Source organism: Sminthopsis crassicaudata, chromosome 4 (assembly GCF_048593235.1).
Source record: "Sminthopsis crassicaudata isolate SCR6 chromosome 4, ASM4859323v1, whole genome shotgun sequence".
In the NCBI taxonomy this organism is placed as follows: domain Eukaryota; kingdom Metazoa; phylum Chordata; class Mammalia; order Dasyuromorphia; family Dasyuridae; genus Sminthopsis; species Sminthopsis crassicaudata.
Window position 1 is genome coordinate 291,417,462 of NC_133620.1, and position 15,218 is coordinate 291,432,679.

The 15,218-nt window shown below is 36.9% G+C and overlaps 1 protein-coding gene across 1 annotated transcript in view; it reads right to left on the bottom strand.

Moving 5' to 3' along the window:
- Positions 1–11,983: 11,983 nt before the first annotated feature.
- Positions 11,984–15,218, bottom strand: part of C4A (complement C4A (Chido/Rodgers blood group)) — a 19,285-nt gene continuing 16,050 nt past the window's right edge. The window contains exons 36-41 of the mRNA XM_074311367.1: positions 13,838–13,940; positions 13,453–13,542; positions 12,994–13,089; positions 12,721–12,804; positions 12,480–12,612; positions 11,984–12,323 (exon numbers count right to left, since the gene is read on the bottom strand). Of these exons, the coding sequence (XP_074167468.1) occupies positions 12,182–12,323; positions 12,480–12,612; positions 12,721–12,804; positions 12,994–13,089; positions 13,453–13,542; positions 13,838–13,940 (648 nt within the window). The 3' untranslated portion in view covers positions 11,984–12,181. The remainder of the gene's footprint in view (positions 12,324–12,479; positions 12,613–12,720; positions 12,805–12,993; positions 13,090–13,452; positions 13,543–13,837; positions 13,941–15,218) is intronic.

Consider the following 15,218-nt stretch of genomic DNA (forward strand, 5'->3'; position numbering starts at 1 on the left):
AGGAATTTTTGTATCCTTTTAGTCAAGCTATGCTTTAAGAGTTAGATATTCTCTAATCAATAATAAAGGGCAGCTAGGTGACATATGAATAGAGTGCTGGGCCTAGAGTCAGGAAATCCTAAATTCAAATATGCTTTCAGATATTTCCTAGCTATGTGACCCTAAGCAGGTCACTTAGCCCTATTTGCCTCAGTTTCCTCATCTATAAAATGAGCTGGAGAAGAAAATGGCAAAAAACTCCAGTATCTTTGCTAAGAAAATCCCAGATGGACTCATAAAGAATCAGATACAACTGAACAACAATAACAAATCAATAATGATTTAGAAAAAATGTTAGAAAAAATGGTAACATTATTTAATGATATACTCTATATAACATATATATAAGCTATATGATATATATAGATTTGATATGAAATACTTGTTCTTATTATCTGACCATTTATCAGTTAGGGAATGATTCATATTCTTATAAATTTGCCAGAGTTCTGTATATATTTGAGATATGAGATCTTTATGTGAGAAAATATGTATAGAATTCCCCTTCCCCAATTTTCTACTTTCTTTCTAATCTTGGCTAAGTTGGTTTTATTTGTTCAAAACCATTTAAATTTAATGTAACAAAAAGTATAATTACCACTTTAAAATACAATTTAAAATCTGGTACTGCCAATCCTCTTTCCTTTACATTTTTTCAATTAACTCCTTTGATTTTCTGGACCTTTTGTTCTTCCAAATGAATTTTATTATTTTAACCCTTCATTCTTTAGGCCAACATTATTTTAGTATCTGAGTTGGAAATTTTTGTTCATATTTCTCTTATCGATGACGATTTTATTTTAATCATAGTCAAATGGCAAACCATTACAGTATCTTTGAAATTAAATCCCGAAGAGAATCACAAAGATTGCTTAATATTTTTGTCTTTTCTCATTTGTTTTCTTTGTGCCACAGCCCATAAATTAAACATAGATAATATAACCAAAAAATATATATAGCGATGCTTACTGGTAGTCTTCTACTTTATAAGTCTGTGATGACAGGACAGACACCTCTATCTATATTGTTAGGCTCTCTGCTGAAGCAAAGATTTGAAAAGCACATAAAAGTACATAGAAGCACAGAACAAAAAACATGGCTGATAACAGGATTTTACTCTTCATTTTACCCTCCAGTTGCCTGCAGACACACCTACATTAATACGAACACTACTACAAATCTATACTTTACACTCTACAAAGATAGATGCTGTAGCTTTTTAAAAAATAATTATGAGAAATATTTTACATTTAGCCCTTTTCTTTTAAATTTTGAGGTTTTTTGATGTTTTCTTGGGAGGATGAAGTCCTACATAAGATTTCTTTTTTAATGGCTTTTAACAGCCACTGATCAAAGGAGTCTAATTCAGGATGTTTGATTTGGGGCCCTGTCTAATACAGCAACATCTCTAAATAGTTTATTTATCTTTACTAGAGGACCCTCACCATGGTCAGCAGCTTTAGAGGATCAGATCCTAGAACTTGTAAGTGTCCAAAACATACAGCAAAGCCATCTCTGACTAGCTGCAATTCCCATAGGAGCCAGATAAAATGGATAAATTAAATGAATCCTTATGGGTCTTTACCAGTATTCTCAATTAATGAGATGACACAATCCAAAATTTATGGAAGTCTGGATTCAAGCAGAATTATAGTTATTTAGCAAGCAGAATAGGAGGGAACTTGGGGACCGAACACAAGAAGTTCATGCTAGTATCTGGGCATACAGAAGCTTACTCCCAGAACTATGAAAGATATACTTTCCCATGAATTCTCTGCTGCCACCATTAATGTTAGTCCTGAAATAAATCAAGTTCTTAAATGAAGGAAGACCTATGACCCTGAGTCACCCATATATCTGAATACATGGATATATACCAAAGGAAATTATAAAAAGATAATACTTTCATCCATATGAGAAGCAAGGCCTGGTCAGGAGGCCCCACTATCCCTGGCAATCCAAGAAAGAAAATTCACTTTATTCTGATTGTTTTAACCTTCATGATCTAATTTGACCTAAATAAAAGAAGCAAAGACTTTTGCTAGACTTTAGGCTAAATCAGTTCATTTTACAGGGCTGATGATCCCAAGGGTGAGGCTTAGTCCAATCTAGTTGAAAGTAACTCAATAAGAGTTGAGGAATAAAACAACATTCCTAGGATTGTTGAGAAGGAGGGGCTTTATTACTGCCCATATGGTCTTTTGACAGAGAAAGGAATATTACATTTGATATTGACAATATTACTGTCAAATGCAAGAGACAAAGATGATTTCACTGATTAGAGGAAAAAATAAATTTTTGGTAGTTTGCAGCTTAAAAAATTTTAAGTACCACCTTAACTCTTTATTAACTCTTTTCTTGACTATGAAAAGAGAGAAACTAATTTAAATCAGTGAGAAAGTAAAATAATTTTGAAGAATATCGGGGGCAGCTAGGTGGCACAGTGGATAGAGCACCTGCTCTGTCTCAGACATTAACACTTCCTAGCTGTGACCCTGGACAAGTCACTTTAACTCCAGCCTCAGGGGAAAAAAAAATTATAAATTAAGGATAAATGAAATGTTCTTATACACTTAACACCATTAACTATCATGAAAACACGAGAAAACTAATAATTATTGAAATTTTGCTATTTGAGGTAAAAGCTTTTCTCAGTTTTGATTTCAGATATGATTGAATTGTCATGAAACCATTGTCATGTTCATCATTCAAGGGATGTGCTGCCTAGAAAAGAAGTGCAACCTGATAATGACTGCAAATAAATGTCTATGTCTAGAAAAGTTGAGGGGTAGGCAAGAGTGGGATCCTTTTCATTCAGTTTTCTCATTGTATTATTTCCTTTCTGAACAGGAAAAATTTCCCAAGTAGTTACTTCTGACCCTGGTTTTGATCCCCTATGAATAATGTGGAACTTTGTTTTATGATTGGTTATTAACTATGACTGAAATCAAACAGAGCTAAGGGAGTTTTTTCCCCTTTATGTCTTGTATCAGACCAATCTACGTCCTGGAGGAGTGTTGAATATTGTCATAATCATGCCCCTCTTTTTCCCCAAATTTCTATAATCAGAGCAAGTGAACAGTGGAAATTTGTCATTGCAATACCATATCTATTAATTAATAGACATAAGTATGAAAGATATTTTTAATCTATATTAATGGTTACCATCATAGTCTCTGTAACTAGGTAAATTGAGTTCTTCAGCTTGCCATCCTCTTGCTTATAATTATAATTATGTATATTATAATATTATAATTTGATATTGTATAATTTTGTTACGTATAATATTAATGTACAAGTACCTCATTCCTTGAAATTGATACGAAAAATCTGTATATGTGTGTGTGTGTGTGTGTGTGTGTGTGTGTGTGTGTGTGTATACATATATGTCTAGGGTATTGGTGTGGATATATATCCTCTAAAAAGAAGGATAAAACTAAAAGGTTGTGCCTTTTTTTTTTTTAATTTCATGGAGCACTAAACCTTGGTAAAGCAAAAAAATTAGATTATTAAAAATCCAAGAACTAGAATATATTTTCAAGTTGCTTCCAAAGGTATCTAATGGGAAATAAAGGTTTGATTATGTTTTGCTAGTAAGTTTTCAAAATTAGATTACATTAATAATTGTAAATAATTTTAAATAGTATTTTTCTCCTTATTTTGAAATCCTTATCTAGTAATATTTAAGAGAAAGAAGGGCTCATTTTATCAGGCCCTTCTGGATTTTTTTAAGATGCCTGTGGATGACATTGTCTGTATCAGCTACAAAATTTGGGTATAGAAAGAACAAATGATATGTAAAATCCGAATTTCAGTTAATTACCTCTGATTTCTAGGTGGAACCACACTTGAGCGTCCTCAGGTTTAGCTATGAATTTCTAGTACCACACAGATACATATGTGTAGGTTTATCAACTGGTGAAATCTGAGTAAGAGACTGAGACAGTTGTGATAAATAAATTTTGCTGTCACTACAAATAGTTTGAGAATAGAAGAAGTAACAGAGCTAGATGGGACGAGGAGAATGACGCTGTTCTCAAAAGGGAGATTGGAATATAGCTCCTGAAACAAAGGACTGATGAGACTAATTGATGGCCAACTCTTTCTGGCTAATAAAACTATACAGAAAAATTAAGTATGTAGGACCTGGGGCCCTTTAGCACTATCCAAGCTCAAGATATTCTCTAAAGGCCCAGGCTCATTTGAATCTTTCAGGAAAGTTCAGTTCAAAGAGGGAAGGGATATTATAGGGTCAGTATCTGGGAGGGCCTATTTAGTAACCTCTAGACATGTTACTGGAAATCCTTAGTTAACTCAACCATCCCATATAGTTAACACCATATAATATGGCAGAGGGAGGGAAAGGAAAGATGATAGAGATGAAGGAAGCTGGAGTATTCTGTTATCCCTTGTCCTCTTACAACAACAATCCTGGGAGGAAAGCAGATGGCAGTTGAGAAATTACAGGGGACAAGCTGCTATGCTTATCTCTACAGCTGTCCCTGATCTTGTCAACATTCTTGTCAATGTTGAAGACCAGGTAGCTCAGGCCCAGGTGGGGTGAAATCAATCTTGACAATGCTTTTTTCTCTATTTCTAGGACTGAGACTAGTCATGAACAGTTTGCTTTCACCTGGGAAGGCATATATCTTCATAGCCTTCCCCAGGATTGTCCTTAGTATTATCAATTATGATGGACAGAAACCTGAAAGAGGCTTCTCCTTCTGAGAGAAACAAGTAAATACCAATACACTGATGAGATTGAGAGGGTCAAATGAAGTCACAGTGGCAGAGGTCCAGAGTGGTTCATATGAAAGACAAGGGAAGGAAATCAACCCTAAGAAAATCTAGTATGCAACCCGTTCAAATTTAAGGGAATACAGTGGGCAGGAAAATCAAAAAGATTTCCAGGCATACTCCAGATTAAGTTCGCAATACCTGTTTCCCAACATCTAAGAATAAAGCCTATATATCCCAATGGCCCCATTTACTCAATTCACCTGTGTGTTTCAAATAGTGCCCAGGATAGGCTACATCCCTAGCAGGCTATCCAGCAATCTCTCCCTTTGCATCCTTAGGACTCCTGCAAGGATCATGTTTTTAGAGGTCTCAAAGATGCAGCCAGATTAAAGCACTGTTTGGAATCCAAGGTTCTGAAAAGCAGTTGCTATATTCTTATTAGGCCCCAGTTACTACTGAACAGATAATACAGGGTTATACAATCTCCCTTTGTCCAAGGTTGACTATTATGTGTTAAGTGATACAAAATGGCTCTTCAAGATGGGTAGGGCACAGGAGGTTTATATTAAAATCATTCTTTCCTAAATCCCTCTAGTGTTATTCTTTTTTTTCTTAATTTTTTATAGTAGTTTTTTTTTTTTAATTTCCAAAATAGATGCAAAGACAGGTCCCAACATTCACTCCTGCAAAATCTTGTGTTCCAAAATTTTCTCCCTCCCTTCCCTGTTATGAGTCAGAACAAGTTGTTAAGTCGCTGGAATTGATAGAGACAATGCTTATGTACTAGAGTACAAGAGTATGTAAGAGAGTTCACACATTAGTTCACACATTAGAATTCACACCTTTAGAAAGCATATATAAGGTAGGAACCTCAACTAGGATTGACTTTGGGAGATTCACAAGTCAGAAGCCCACAATCCCACTCTTTTGGAGGCGGAGTCAGATTCATTCCAACTTCCACCTTTGTGCTAGATGGAGGCATTCAGAGGCAGAAGTTGGCAGAGACAAAGGACTAGCAGCAAGAGCTCTTGGAACCCAGGAGAGAGATAGGCCCCAGGAAAAGATTCAAGACTTTGAAGGAGAAAATAAAGGATTTGAACTTTAACTCCTGGCTGCATCTGAAGTGATTATTGAACTGAACTGAAACTGTCTCCCCCAGACAGCAAGCAATCCAATACAAATTAAACACGTGCGCAAAAACAAAAATTGATCTAATTAAAAGAGATAAGGAAGGGCATTATATCCTGCTAAAGGGAAGCATCAATAGTGAAGCAGTATCAATATTAAACATGTATGCACCAAGTGGTGCAGCATCTAAATTCTTAAAAGAGAAATTAAGAGAGCTGCAAGAGGAAATAGATAGCAAAACTATAATAGCGGGAGATCTCAACCTTGCACTCTCAGAATTAGATAAATCAAACCACAAAATAAATAAGAAAGAAGTCAAAGAGGTAAATAGAATACTAGAAAAGTTTGATATGATAGATCTTTGGCGAAAGCTAAATGGAGACAGAAAGGAATATACTTTCTTCTCAGCAGTTCATGGAACCTATACAAAAATTGATCATATACTAGGGCATAAAAACCTCAAAATCAAATGCAGTAAGGCAGAAATAGTAAATGCATCCTTTTCAGACCATAATGCAATCAAAATAACATTTAATAAAAAGCCAGGGGAAAAGAGACTAAAAAATAATTGGAAACTAAATAATCTTATACTAAAGAATGATTGGGTAAAACAGCAAATCATAGACATAATTAATAACTTCACCCAAGAAAATGACAATAATGAGACATCATACCAAAATGTGTGGGATACAGCCAAAGCAGTAATAAGGGGAAGTTTTATATCTCTACAGGCCTACTTGCATAAAATAGAGAAAAAAAAACAAATTAAACACGTGCAACTCTTCCAAACATACCCCTACATCCATCATGCTTCACAAAAAAGTTCAGATCAAAAAGAAAAAAAAATGGGGAAAAAAAACAAGCAACAAAAAGGTGAAAACACTATGCTGCAATCCACAATCAGTCCCTACTCTCTGGGTGCAGATGGCCACATATATCACAAGTACATTAGTACACTGAAATTGGCCTGAATCACCCCATTGTTGAAAAGAATTAAGTCCATCAAAGATGATCATCACATAATCTTGTTGCTATGTACAATGTTCTCTTGATTCTACTCATTTCATTCAGCATCAACTCATGTAAGTCTCCCTTTCTGACCATTTCTCACAGAACAATAATATTTCATTATATTCATATGCACATCCTATTCAACCATTCCCCACTGATGGGCATCTACCCAGTTTCCAGCTCCCACCACTACAACAAGGGCTGCCACAAATACTCTTGCACATATGGGTTCCCTTCCCTTTTTTATGACCTCTTTGGAATACAGACCCAGCAGAAACACTGCTGGATCAAAGGACATGCACAGCTTGACAGCAACTTGGACACAGTCCCAAAATGCTCTCCAGAATGTCCAGGTCAGTTCACAACTCCACCAATAATGCACCAGAATCCCATTCTTCCCACATTCCCCCCAAACATTCATCACCATCTTTTCCAGCCATTGCAGCCAATCCGAGAGGCATTTAGTGGTACCCCAGAGTTGTCTCAATTTGTATTTCTCCAATCAAAAGTGACCCAGAGCACCTTCCCATACGAGTGTCAGTATTCTTTACAAACAACTGGTGACTATATCAGAAACTGAGGCCTCCAGTCTAGATTCTTGAATACTGCCTCCTGCACTGGTACAGTGGGCTCCTGCCTAATAAGACCTGGCTCCTGAGGAATGCCACTTTGCCTGGTTAATGGATTGTTCCATCTATTACAAAATAGACATATAGACTTCAGCATTCACTAACCTGATAATGGGTGACACCCTCAGGAGTAGGGATACTGGTAAGTCCTTCCATTTGGTTGAAACTGCATGACTGACATGTGCAAGAGCCTTGAGGCAGCTGGTGGCATAGTGAACAAAGTGCTGGAGAGAGTCCAGAATCAATGAGTTCTAATTGGGCCTTAGAGAGCAACTAGCTATGTGACCATGGGCAAGTCACTTAACCACTCTTTGTCTCACCTTTCCTCAATTACAAAATGGGGATAGCAATAACACCCATCTCACAAGATTGTTGTGAGGCTCAAATGAGCTAACATTTCTTTTGTTTTGTTTTTTTTAATTTTTCTTTTTTTTCTTTTTTTTTAATTAATTTTTATAATATAACATTTTCTTTGGCAGTACATATGCATAGGTAATTTTTTTTTTTTTTACAACATTATCCCTTGTACTCCCTTCTGTTCCAAATTTTTCCCCTCCTTCCCTCCACCCCCTCCCCTAGATGGCAGACAATCCCATACATATTAAATATCTTATAGTATATCCTAGGTACAATATATATGTGTAGAACCGCATTTTGTTGTTGTTGTTGTTGTTGTTGCAAAGGAAGAATTGTATTCGAAAGGTAAAAATAATCTGGGAAGAGAACAAAACAAAACAAAACAAAACAAAACCCAATGCTCTCAGTTTACACTCATTTCCCAGTGTTCCTTTTCTGGGTGTAGCTGATTCTGTCCATCACTGATCAATTGGAATTGGATTAGATGAGCTAACATTTCAAAAGCTGTTAACATGTAAGCATGTAGAAGGCCCTTCTTATGCTTAGTCTCTGTTTAGTCTCTTCCTTTCTCTTGAGACCTTCATCTGCACTACTTCTCAGGTGGCAGTCATGAGTCTGGCCAAGTGGTCTAAGGTCTGGAGAGCATAGGATTTAACCCCTTTGGGGCCTAGAAGAATGGAAGAGATTTGTTAATGATTCCCACTGTATACAGTTATTTATGGAGCATATCAGTATATATGAGAGATATGCTAGACAAACTGAAGCTCTTATAAGAATAGCAAAGGTTGAGGAGTAAGCCCAATGACAATTTGTACAGTTGAGTGGTGATACCATGTTATGCTGAGCACAGGATCATATTATTCCACTAGCTATAGTTATATGTATATATATATATATATATATATATATATATATATATATATATATATATATATATATATATAGCTATAGTTATAGCTATATATGGAACTATGACTAACTATAACCCAGGGGAATCACAAAGACTGATACTTGTACAACTGAACAAACGAATGATAACAATCATGATTATATCCAATCTGTCAGTCAACAAGAATCATGGGCTGCAGGTTATATGTCTATTAACAATTAGGTCCTCTTTGAAAATTATCTGTTCACTGGGAAATGAATGTGGATTACTTGGATTTTTGTTTTTCTTCCCAGGTTATTTTTACCTTCTGAATCCAATTTTTCTTGTGCAACAAGAGAACTGTACAGATCTGCACACATATATTGTATCTAAGATATACTTTAACATGTTTAACATGTATGAGACTGCCTGCCGTCTAGGGGAGGGGTTGGAGGGAAGGAAGGGAAAAGTCAGAACAGAAGTGAGTTCAGGGACAATGTTGCAAAAATTACCCATTCATATGTTCTGTCGACAAAAAGCTATAATTAAAAAAATTAAATAAATAAATAAAAAGAAAATGATCTGTTCAGTATCTTTTAGCCACTACTCCATTGAGAAGTATAGGTTATTCTCAATATTGATTAGGATCTTTTATTTGACATATTTACTATAAATTTTTTCCAACTCTATTTTTTTCTCATATTAGATATTATTTTCATTTGGCAGAATTCTTTTTTCTTTGCATAATCAAGCATATCAGTTTATCTCCAATGAGTTCTTATATTTGAGGACAGAAAAGACTGTTTCATCTTTTCACTGATTTCTCACATATCCAGTACAGTGCCTGGCATAAGATTGTTGATTGATAAAAATAATCTTCTTTTTCATAGTTAATATAGATATTGTTCTTCCAATTATTTTTATTATTTTGTAGTCAGTGACTTATTTTTGTATATATTGCAAATGTATACAAACCTATATTTTGTATTTTATCGATGTATGAAGATGGACCATTGATGGACCAGCTAAGAGCCACACTGGATAGAGTACTGGGCCTAGAGTCAGGAATACCTAAATTCAAATCTAGCCTCAGACATAGTAGCTATATGTCCCTGGATAAATCATTTCACCCTCTTTGCCTCAGTTTCCTCATCTGTAAAATGAGCTGGAGAAGGAAATGGCAAACTACTCCAGTCTCTGTACCAAGAAAATCCCATTGATGAACTCGTCAGCTTGCTTTTCCCCTAAGACCAAAATTACTCAACTAATTCTGAAAGTATTTCCCCAAATCTCCCCAGACTGTCCTTATTCATGATGTATCTCGTCAACTTCTCCTTGCTCTTATCCTTCAAGCATTCTTCCCTACTCCTCCCAGATTTTGTCCTTCAAGTATTCTCCCCCACTCTTCCTTGATCTTCCCCTTGAGCAAAACATCTCCACAACTGTTTTCCAAAACATCCCCTATCTCCCTAAATTTCCTGATAATCAAAACATTCTCCTAATTTCTTCCCCTTCCTTTGGTCTATAAAAACTGCCCCTTCCCAAAGTATGGCACAAAATTATACTTGGATTTTGTCTGAGACTTTTACTTGTGAATAGAACAACTCATTGCAGATCTTCACAATGTTTGCAACTCATCTTTGCTTTCTTGAATCTCATTACATGGCCATATCAACATGACTGAAACAACTGAACAACATAACCTAAGATTGTTACCCTATTTTTTTTTTTTTGCCATTTCAGTCTTTTTGTTCAAAAATAGTTCCATTCCTCAGTATTTGTTTTATTTTAAATCTTGGGTTTATCAAAAACTAAACTTAAGATATTTGTTAAATGTGACTGACAATTCTGTTACTTTAGAGATTATTTCCATTCCAATTAAATATTTTACTATCTCAGTGCCATTATTTGCCTGGATGAGTAGCATTGGTAAGGGACTGAATATCTAGGCTAAGTTAATTTCAGATGTTACTAGTTCTGAATTAAGGGATAAGTGGGAAAAGGTAGATAAAAATTACCATTAAAAGTCTCTACAATTTGAATCCAAGACTTCAAGAGTCCCATTAAGTAAATGGTTTAGTGTTTGTGTTATGATCATTGTTTTTTGTTTTTCAAATTATATTTTATTTTCACTTGCAAATTCTCCCTTCTCCATCTGATACCTCCCACTCCGATTGCACCTCCCCATTTTACAAGATGAAAAAACTGTGGACCCAAGAAGTTTAAATGATTTGTCTAAGGTAGTCCAGGGTAATAAATAACAGAATGAGGATTTGAACCTAGGCCTTTTGTCTCCAGAATCAGTAAGCTTTTCCTTATGCCATACTACAAAAGTCTGGATAACCTTAACCACATGTTTCCTGGTTTCTGCCATGAAGGCAATGTTGCATAGGAGGTACAGTGCTGGACTCAGGACTTAGGAAAACAAGTTTAAATTCCTACTTTGAAACTTACTAGCTAATTCTCAATTTCTCTGAGCCTCAGTTTCTTCCTTTGTAAAATGGGGATAATATCTTATTCTATAATGTTATTATAAGGCTCAAGTGAGATAATCTGTCAAATGCTTCCCTATTTTTTAATCAGTTCTTTTCCCAATATTTAACAGAACACATATCCAACAGTGGGTTAGTGTTCATTGCATTATGTTATATGTACCAATGGAAGATGTAAGAGAGGGCAAAGTTAGAGAGAAAGACAGAACCAGAAGGAAAATGAAAGCCAGGACAATCATAGGTTTTAATGGAAAGGGAAGGAAAGGAATAAGGAATAATAAGAGAGTAGGCCAAAGCAGGAAGAGTACAGGATGATGAGAAATTCCAGAAAAATGGGATAGGAAAAGAATCAAGGGAATGCAGGAACTTGCTGCTATGACATGGGTAACATGATGCTGATAGAAACAAGTTTCCAGTGGCATCAGTTTCAAAGTTACAATGTGCCTGGAGGTAAGGATGGTAGTTGACTAGGCAGAAAAGTAGAGATGGGTAAGAGGGTGTGGCAGGAGACCCAAGGGTCAGGATGTGCTAAAAGGTCAGAGGAATAAAGAATGGGTCTGAGAGGAATCAAGGAGAGACTAGAAGTAGTCACATTAACTAGATAAGAGAAAGGGTTAAGGAAGGTGGAAGGGTGGTACAGTGGTCATAGATGTAGCTGTCCTGTGTCCAATAGCAGTGGTCCAGAAAAAATGGTCAGAGATAACACAAACATCACTGACTTGGTCATCAAATAATTTTTATTAATTTGGTTTCCAGTTTGAGAGATGAGAATAGAAGGAAAGTAGAAGTCAAGAGTAAATCCTGATGGAATTAGGCCTCCTTTCCATTCATAAAGAAGGGATGAAAAAGCACAGAGCAGGTGTGAAAGACAGGAAATTCTATGGAGGTGGGGGAGAGCAGGGAGAGAATATCATCCCCTAAACCTGACAACCTTGTGTTTCATATTTCTGGAGGAATTCACTGAGGTTGGCACAAGCAGACCGATATCTTACGGCCTGGCAGTTCTTTTCAGAAGGTATCTCCTCAATCCAAGTCATGGAGTCCAGCAAATACTGGGGCCTATGTAATAAAGAGTAAGGGATGAGAACCTTTGAGGGAGGGAAGGCCTGGTCTGTGAGTCCCCAAAGGAAGAAGGGTTTGGGACCTCAGAGGGAAGGAGAAAAAAAAAGCCAAAGACAAAAGTAAGAGGGTTCCTCTAAGTCATAGATAACTCACTGTTCCTTAATGTCATAGGTGACTCCATCAAGTCCCATGATCAAATATTTTTTTCCAGGTTCAAGCTGCAAACGACAGGAAACTCGGACCAGGAAGTTTCGAGTCTGACCAATACCAGCTTTGACATCTTGAGCTAAGAGAAGGAAAGAAGAAGACATTAGAGGGGCAGGGATATCCCCCTGCCATCCTTATCCCCATTCCCCAGCTACCCCCACCCAATGTTTGCAGCCCCCATCAGTACTATAATGCAGAACACGGGTAATCCTGGTTTCAAAGACTCGAAAGGCAGCTTTGTCCTCTGTCCGCAGAACTTCAACCTGGAAACCTGTTATTGGGAACAAGGGAGCAGAGGTCATCCTGAGAGTTGAGAGAATTAGACTTGATATGGTTAGATGCTAAGTCAAAAGCTTGGGGTGGGGAGAGAGGTATCTAGAAAAAAATGTAGAACTAGAAGACTTAAGATTCCTGGCTCCCTAAAAAAAAAAAGGCAAGATCTTGAAGGTTATCAATTCACCATAATGTACACGTGGATCATAGCAAGCATAGTTCATCCTGACTTCTTCCTCCATTTTTTCCACTTCTGTGATTCTGTATTTTTTAGGACATTTTCCTAAGAAAGGAGAAAACAAAGAGTGTGATGAGCAGAGAAAGAGAACTCACAATGAAACTCACCACTCACCCTCCTAATAGAGAGATGATGCACTCAAAACATAAATGGGGCCTTTTTTTTAGTTTGCTTTGGGGAACTTTTGGAAATGGCTAAGGCAGAAATTTGTTTTGCTTAATCATATGTGTTTGTAGCTCTCCCTTCATGGGGAAAAAGAAGAGAATAGAACACAGAAAGGAACTGTTATACCTTGATTTCTATTTGTGAGTGTGTGTTTCATTATTTCTGGATCCTTAAGTGCCAAAAAGTATGTATGATATTCCCCTAAATTTACACCTTACCTATATAGTATTGATTTTAACTCACCTTCTGCACACTGGCAAACATCCCCAGAACACAGTGTGGACAGGAGTTTACTCTTACGTGGGGCTCCATAGAACACAACACATTTCTGCTCTGTTGTAAAAATAAAGAAGTCACAGATAGTCACAAAACTGTCTCCCCATTTCCCCACTACTTCTCCATGGAGGAGAAAAGTCCATGGCACAACAATAAGAAAAAAAGGGAGGCCTCAGGCTCAGGACTCTCTTTCCAACTTCAAATCAGTCAAGAATTCCAAATAATCCTATGCTTTTTCAGAATGCCCAAGATCCTGTGGGTCCCATGCTATTTCATCATTTCCATTCTTCTCCCATACTACCTCCCTATATATTGAAGTCCAGGTTCTCCCATGCTCCCTTTCTTTACTCACCAGGCTCATAGTAGTCATAAAGAACAGCACTCGCTGGTTGCACCAACCCCACAGGCACCTCCTGCACAGCCTCAAAGCCTACACAATCCCGGGATGCTGAAACCTGAGGTAACAGTGCAAGGACGGTCAGGTTGTTATTTAAACCATCCCTGTGCCCCGATCTACTATCTCTCCCTTGGTAGCTTTCTCCATTATCTTCTTTGCTCTCAGCTGCCTCTTCATTTTGGTCTGTTACTCTAATCCAGGGATAGTTATCATGTAATGGGAAAAGCATTCATTTTGGGATCAGAGGACTCAAGGTAAAATCTGGATTCTACTAATTACTACTTCTAAAAACCTGGGCAAGTCATTTAATTTCTCTTGGTTTCAAGTTCTTCATCTATAAAGTAAAAGGGTGGAGTACGAAAAATCTTTGGAGGTTCCTTCCACCTATAAATCTATGATGCTGAGTAGATGGAAGAAAACTTTAGATAGGAAAGTACAGGCTCCAGAGGGACCAGGAAAGGCTCTCTGCAGAAAGTGGTGTTTAGTCTAAGAGGACAGCTAGTTTAAAAGGGCTGATGGTAGGAAACAAAGCATCTACTATGTGCCAAGCTAAGTAAAAGCTTTTATAAATATTTTACCTAGGGGCAGCTAGGTGGCGCAGTGGATAGAGCACCAGCCTTGAATTCAGGAGGACCCATTCAAATATGGTTTCAGACATTTAACACTTCCTAGCTGTGTGACCCTGGGCAAGTCACTTAACCCAGTCTCAGAAAAGGGGGGGGGGGGGGGGAGAAAGGACTTCATTTCCAAAATATATAGAGAATTGATCTTACTTGAGCCATATAATAACATTATAGAATAAGATATTATCCCCATTTTACAAAGGAAGAAACTGAGGCTCAGAGAAATTGAGAATTAGCTAGTAAGTTTCAAAGTAGGAATTTAAACTTGTTTTCCTAAGTCCTGAGTCCAGCACTGTACCTACTATGCAACATTGCCTTCATGGCAGAAACCAGGAAACATGTGGTTAAGGTTATCCAGACTTTTGTAGTATGGCATAAGGAAAAGCTTACTGATTCTGGAGACAAAAGGCCTAGGTTCAAATCCTCATTCTGTTATTTATTACCCTGGACTACCTTAGACAAATCATTTAAACTTCTTGGGTCCACAGTTTTTTCATCTTGTAAAATGGGGAGGTGCAATCGGAGTGGGAGGTATCAGATGGAGAAGGGAGAATTTGCAAGTGAAAATAAAATATAGCAAATATAAAATATAATTTGAAAAACAAAAAACAATGATCATAACACAAACACTAAACCATTTACTTAATGGGACTCTTAAAGTCTTGGATTCAAATTGTAGAGACTTTTAATGGTTACCAGCCTCAGAAAAAACA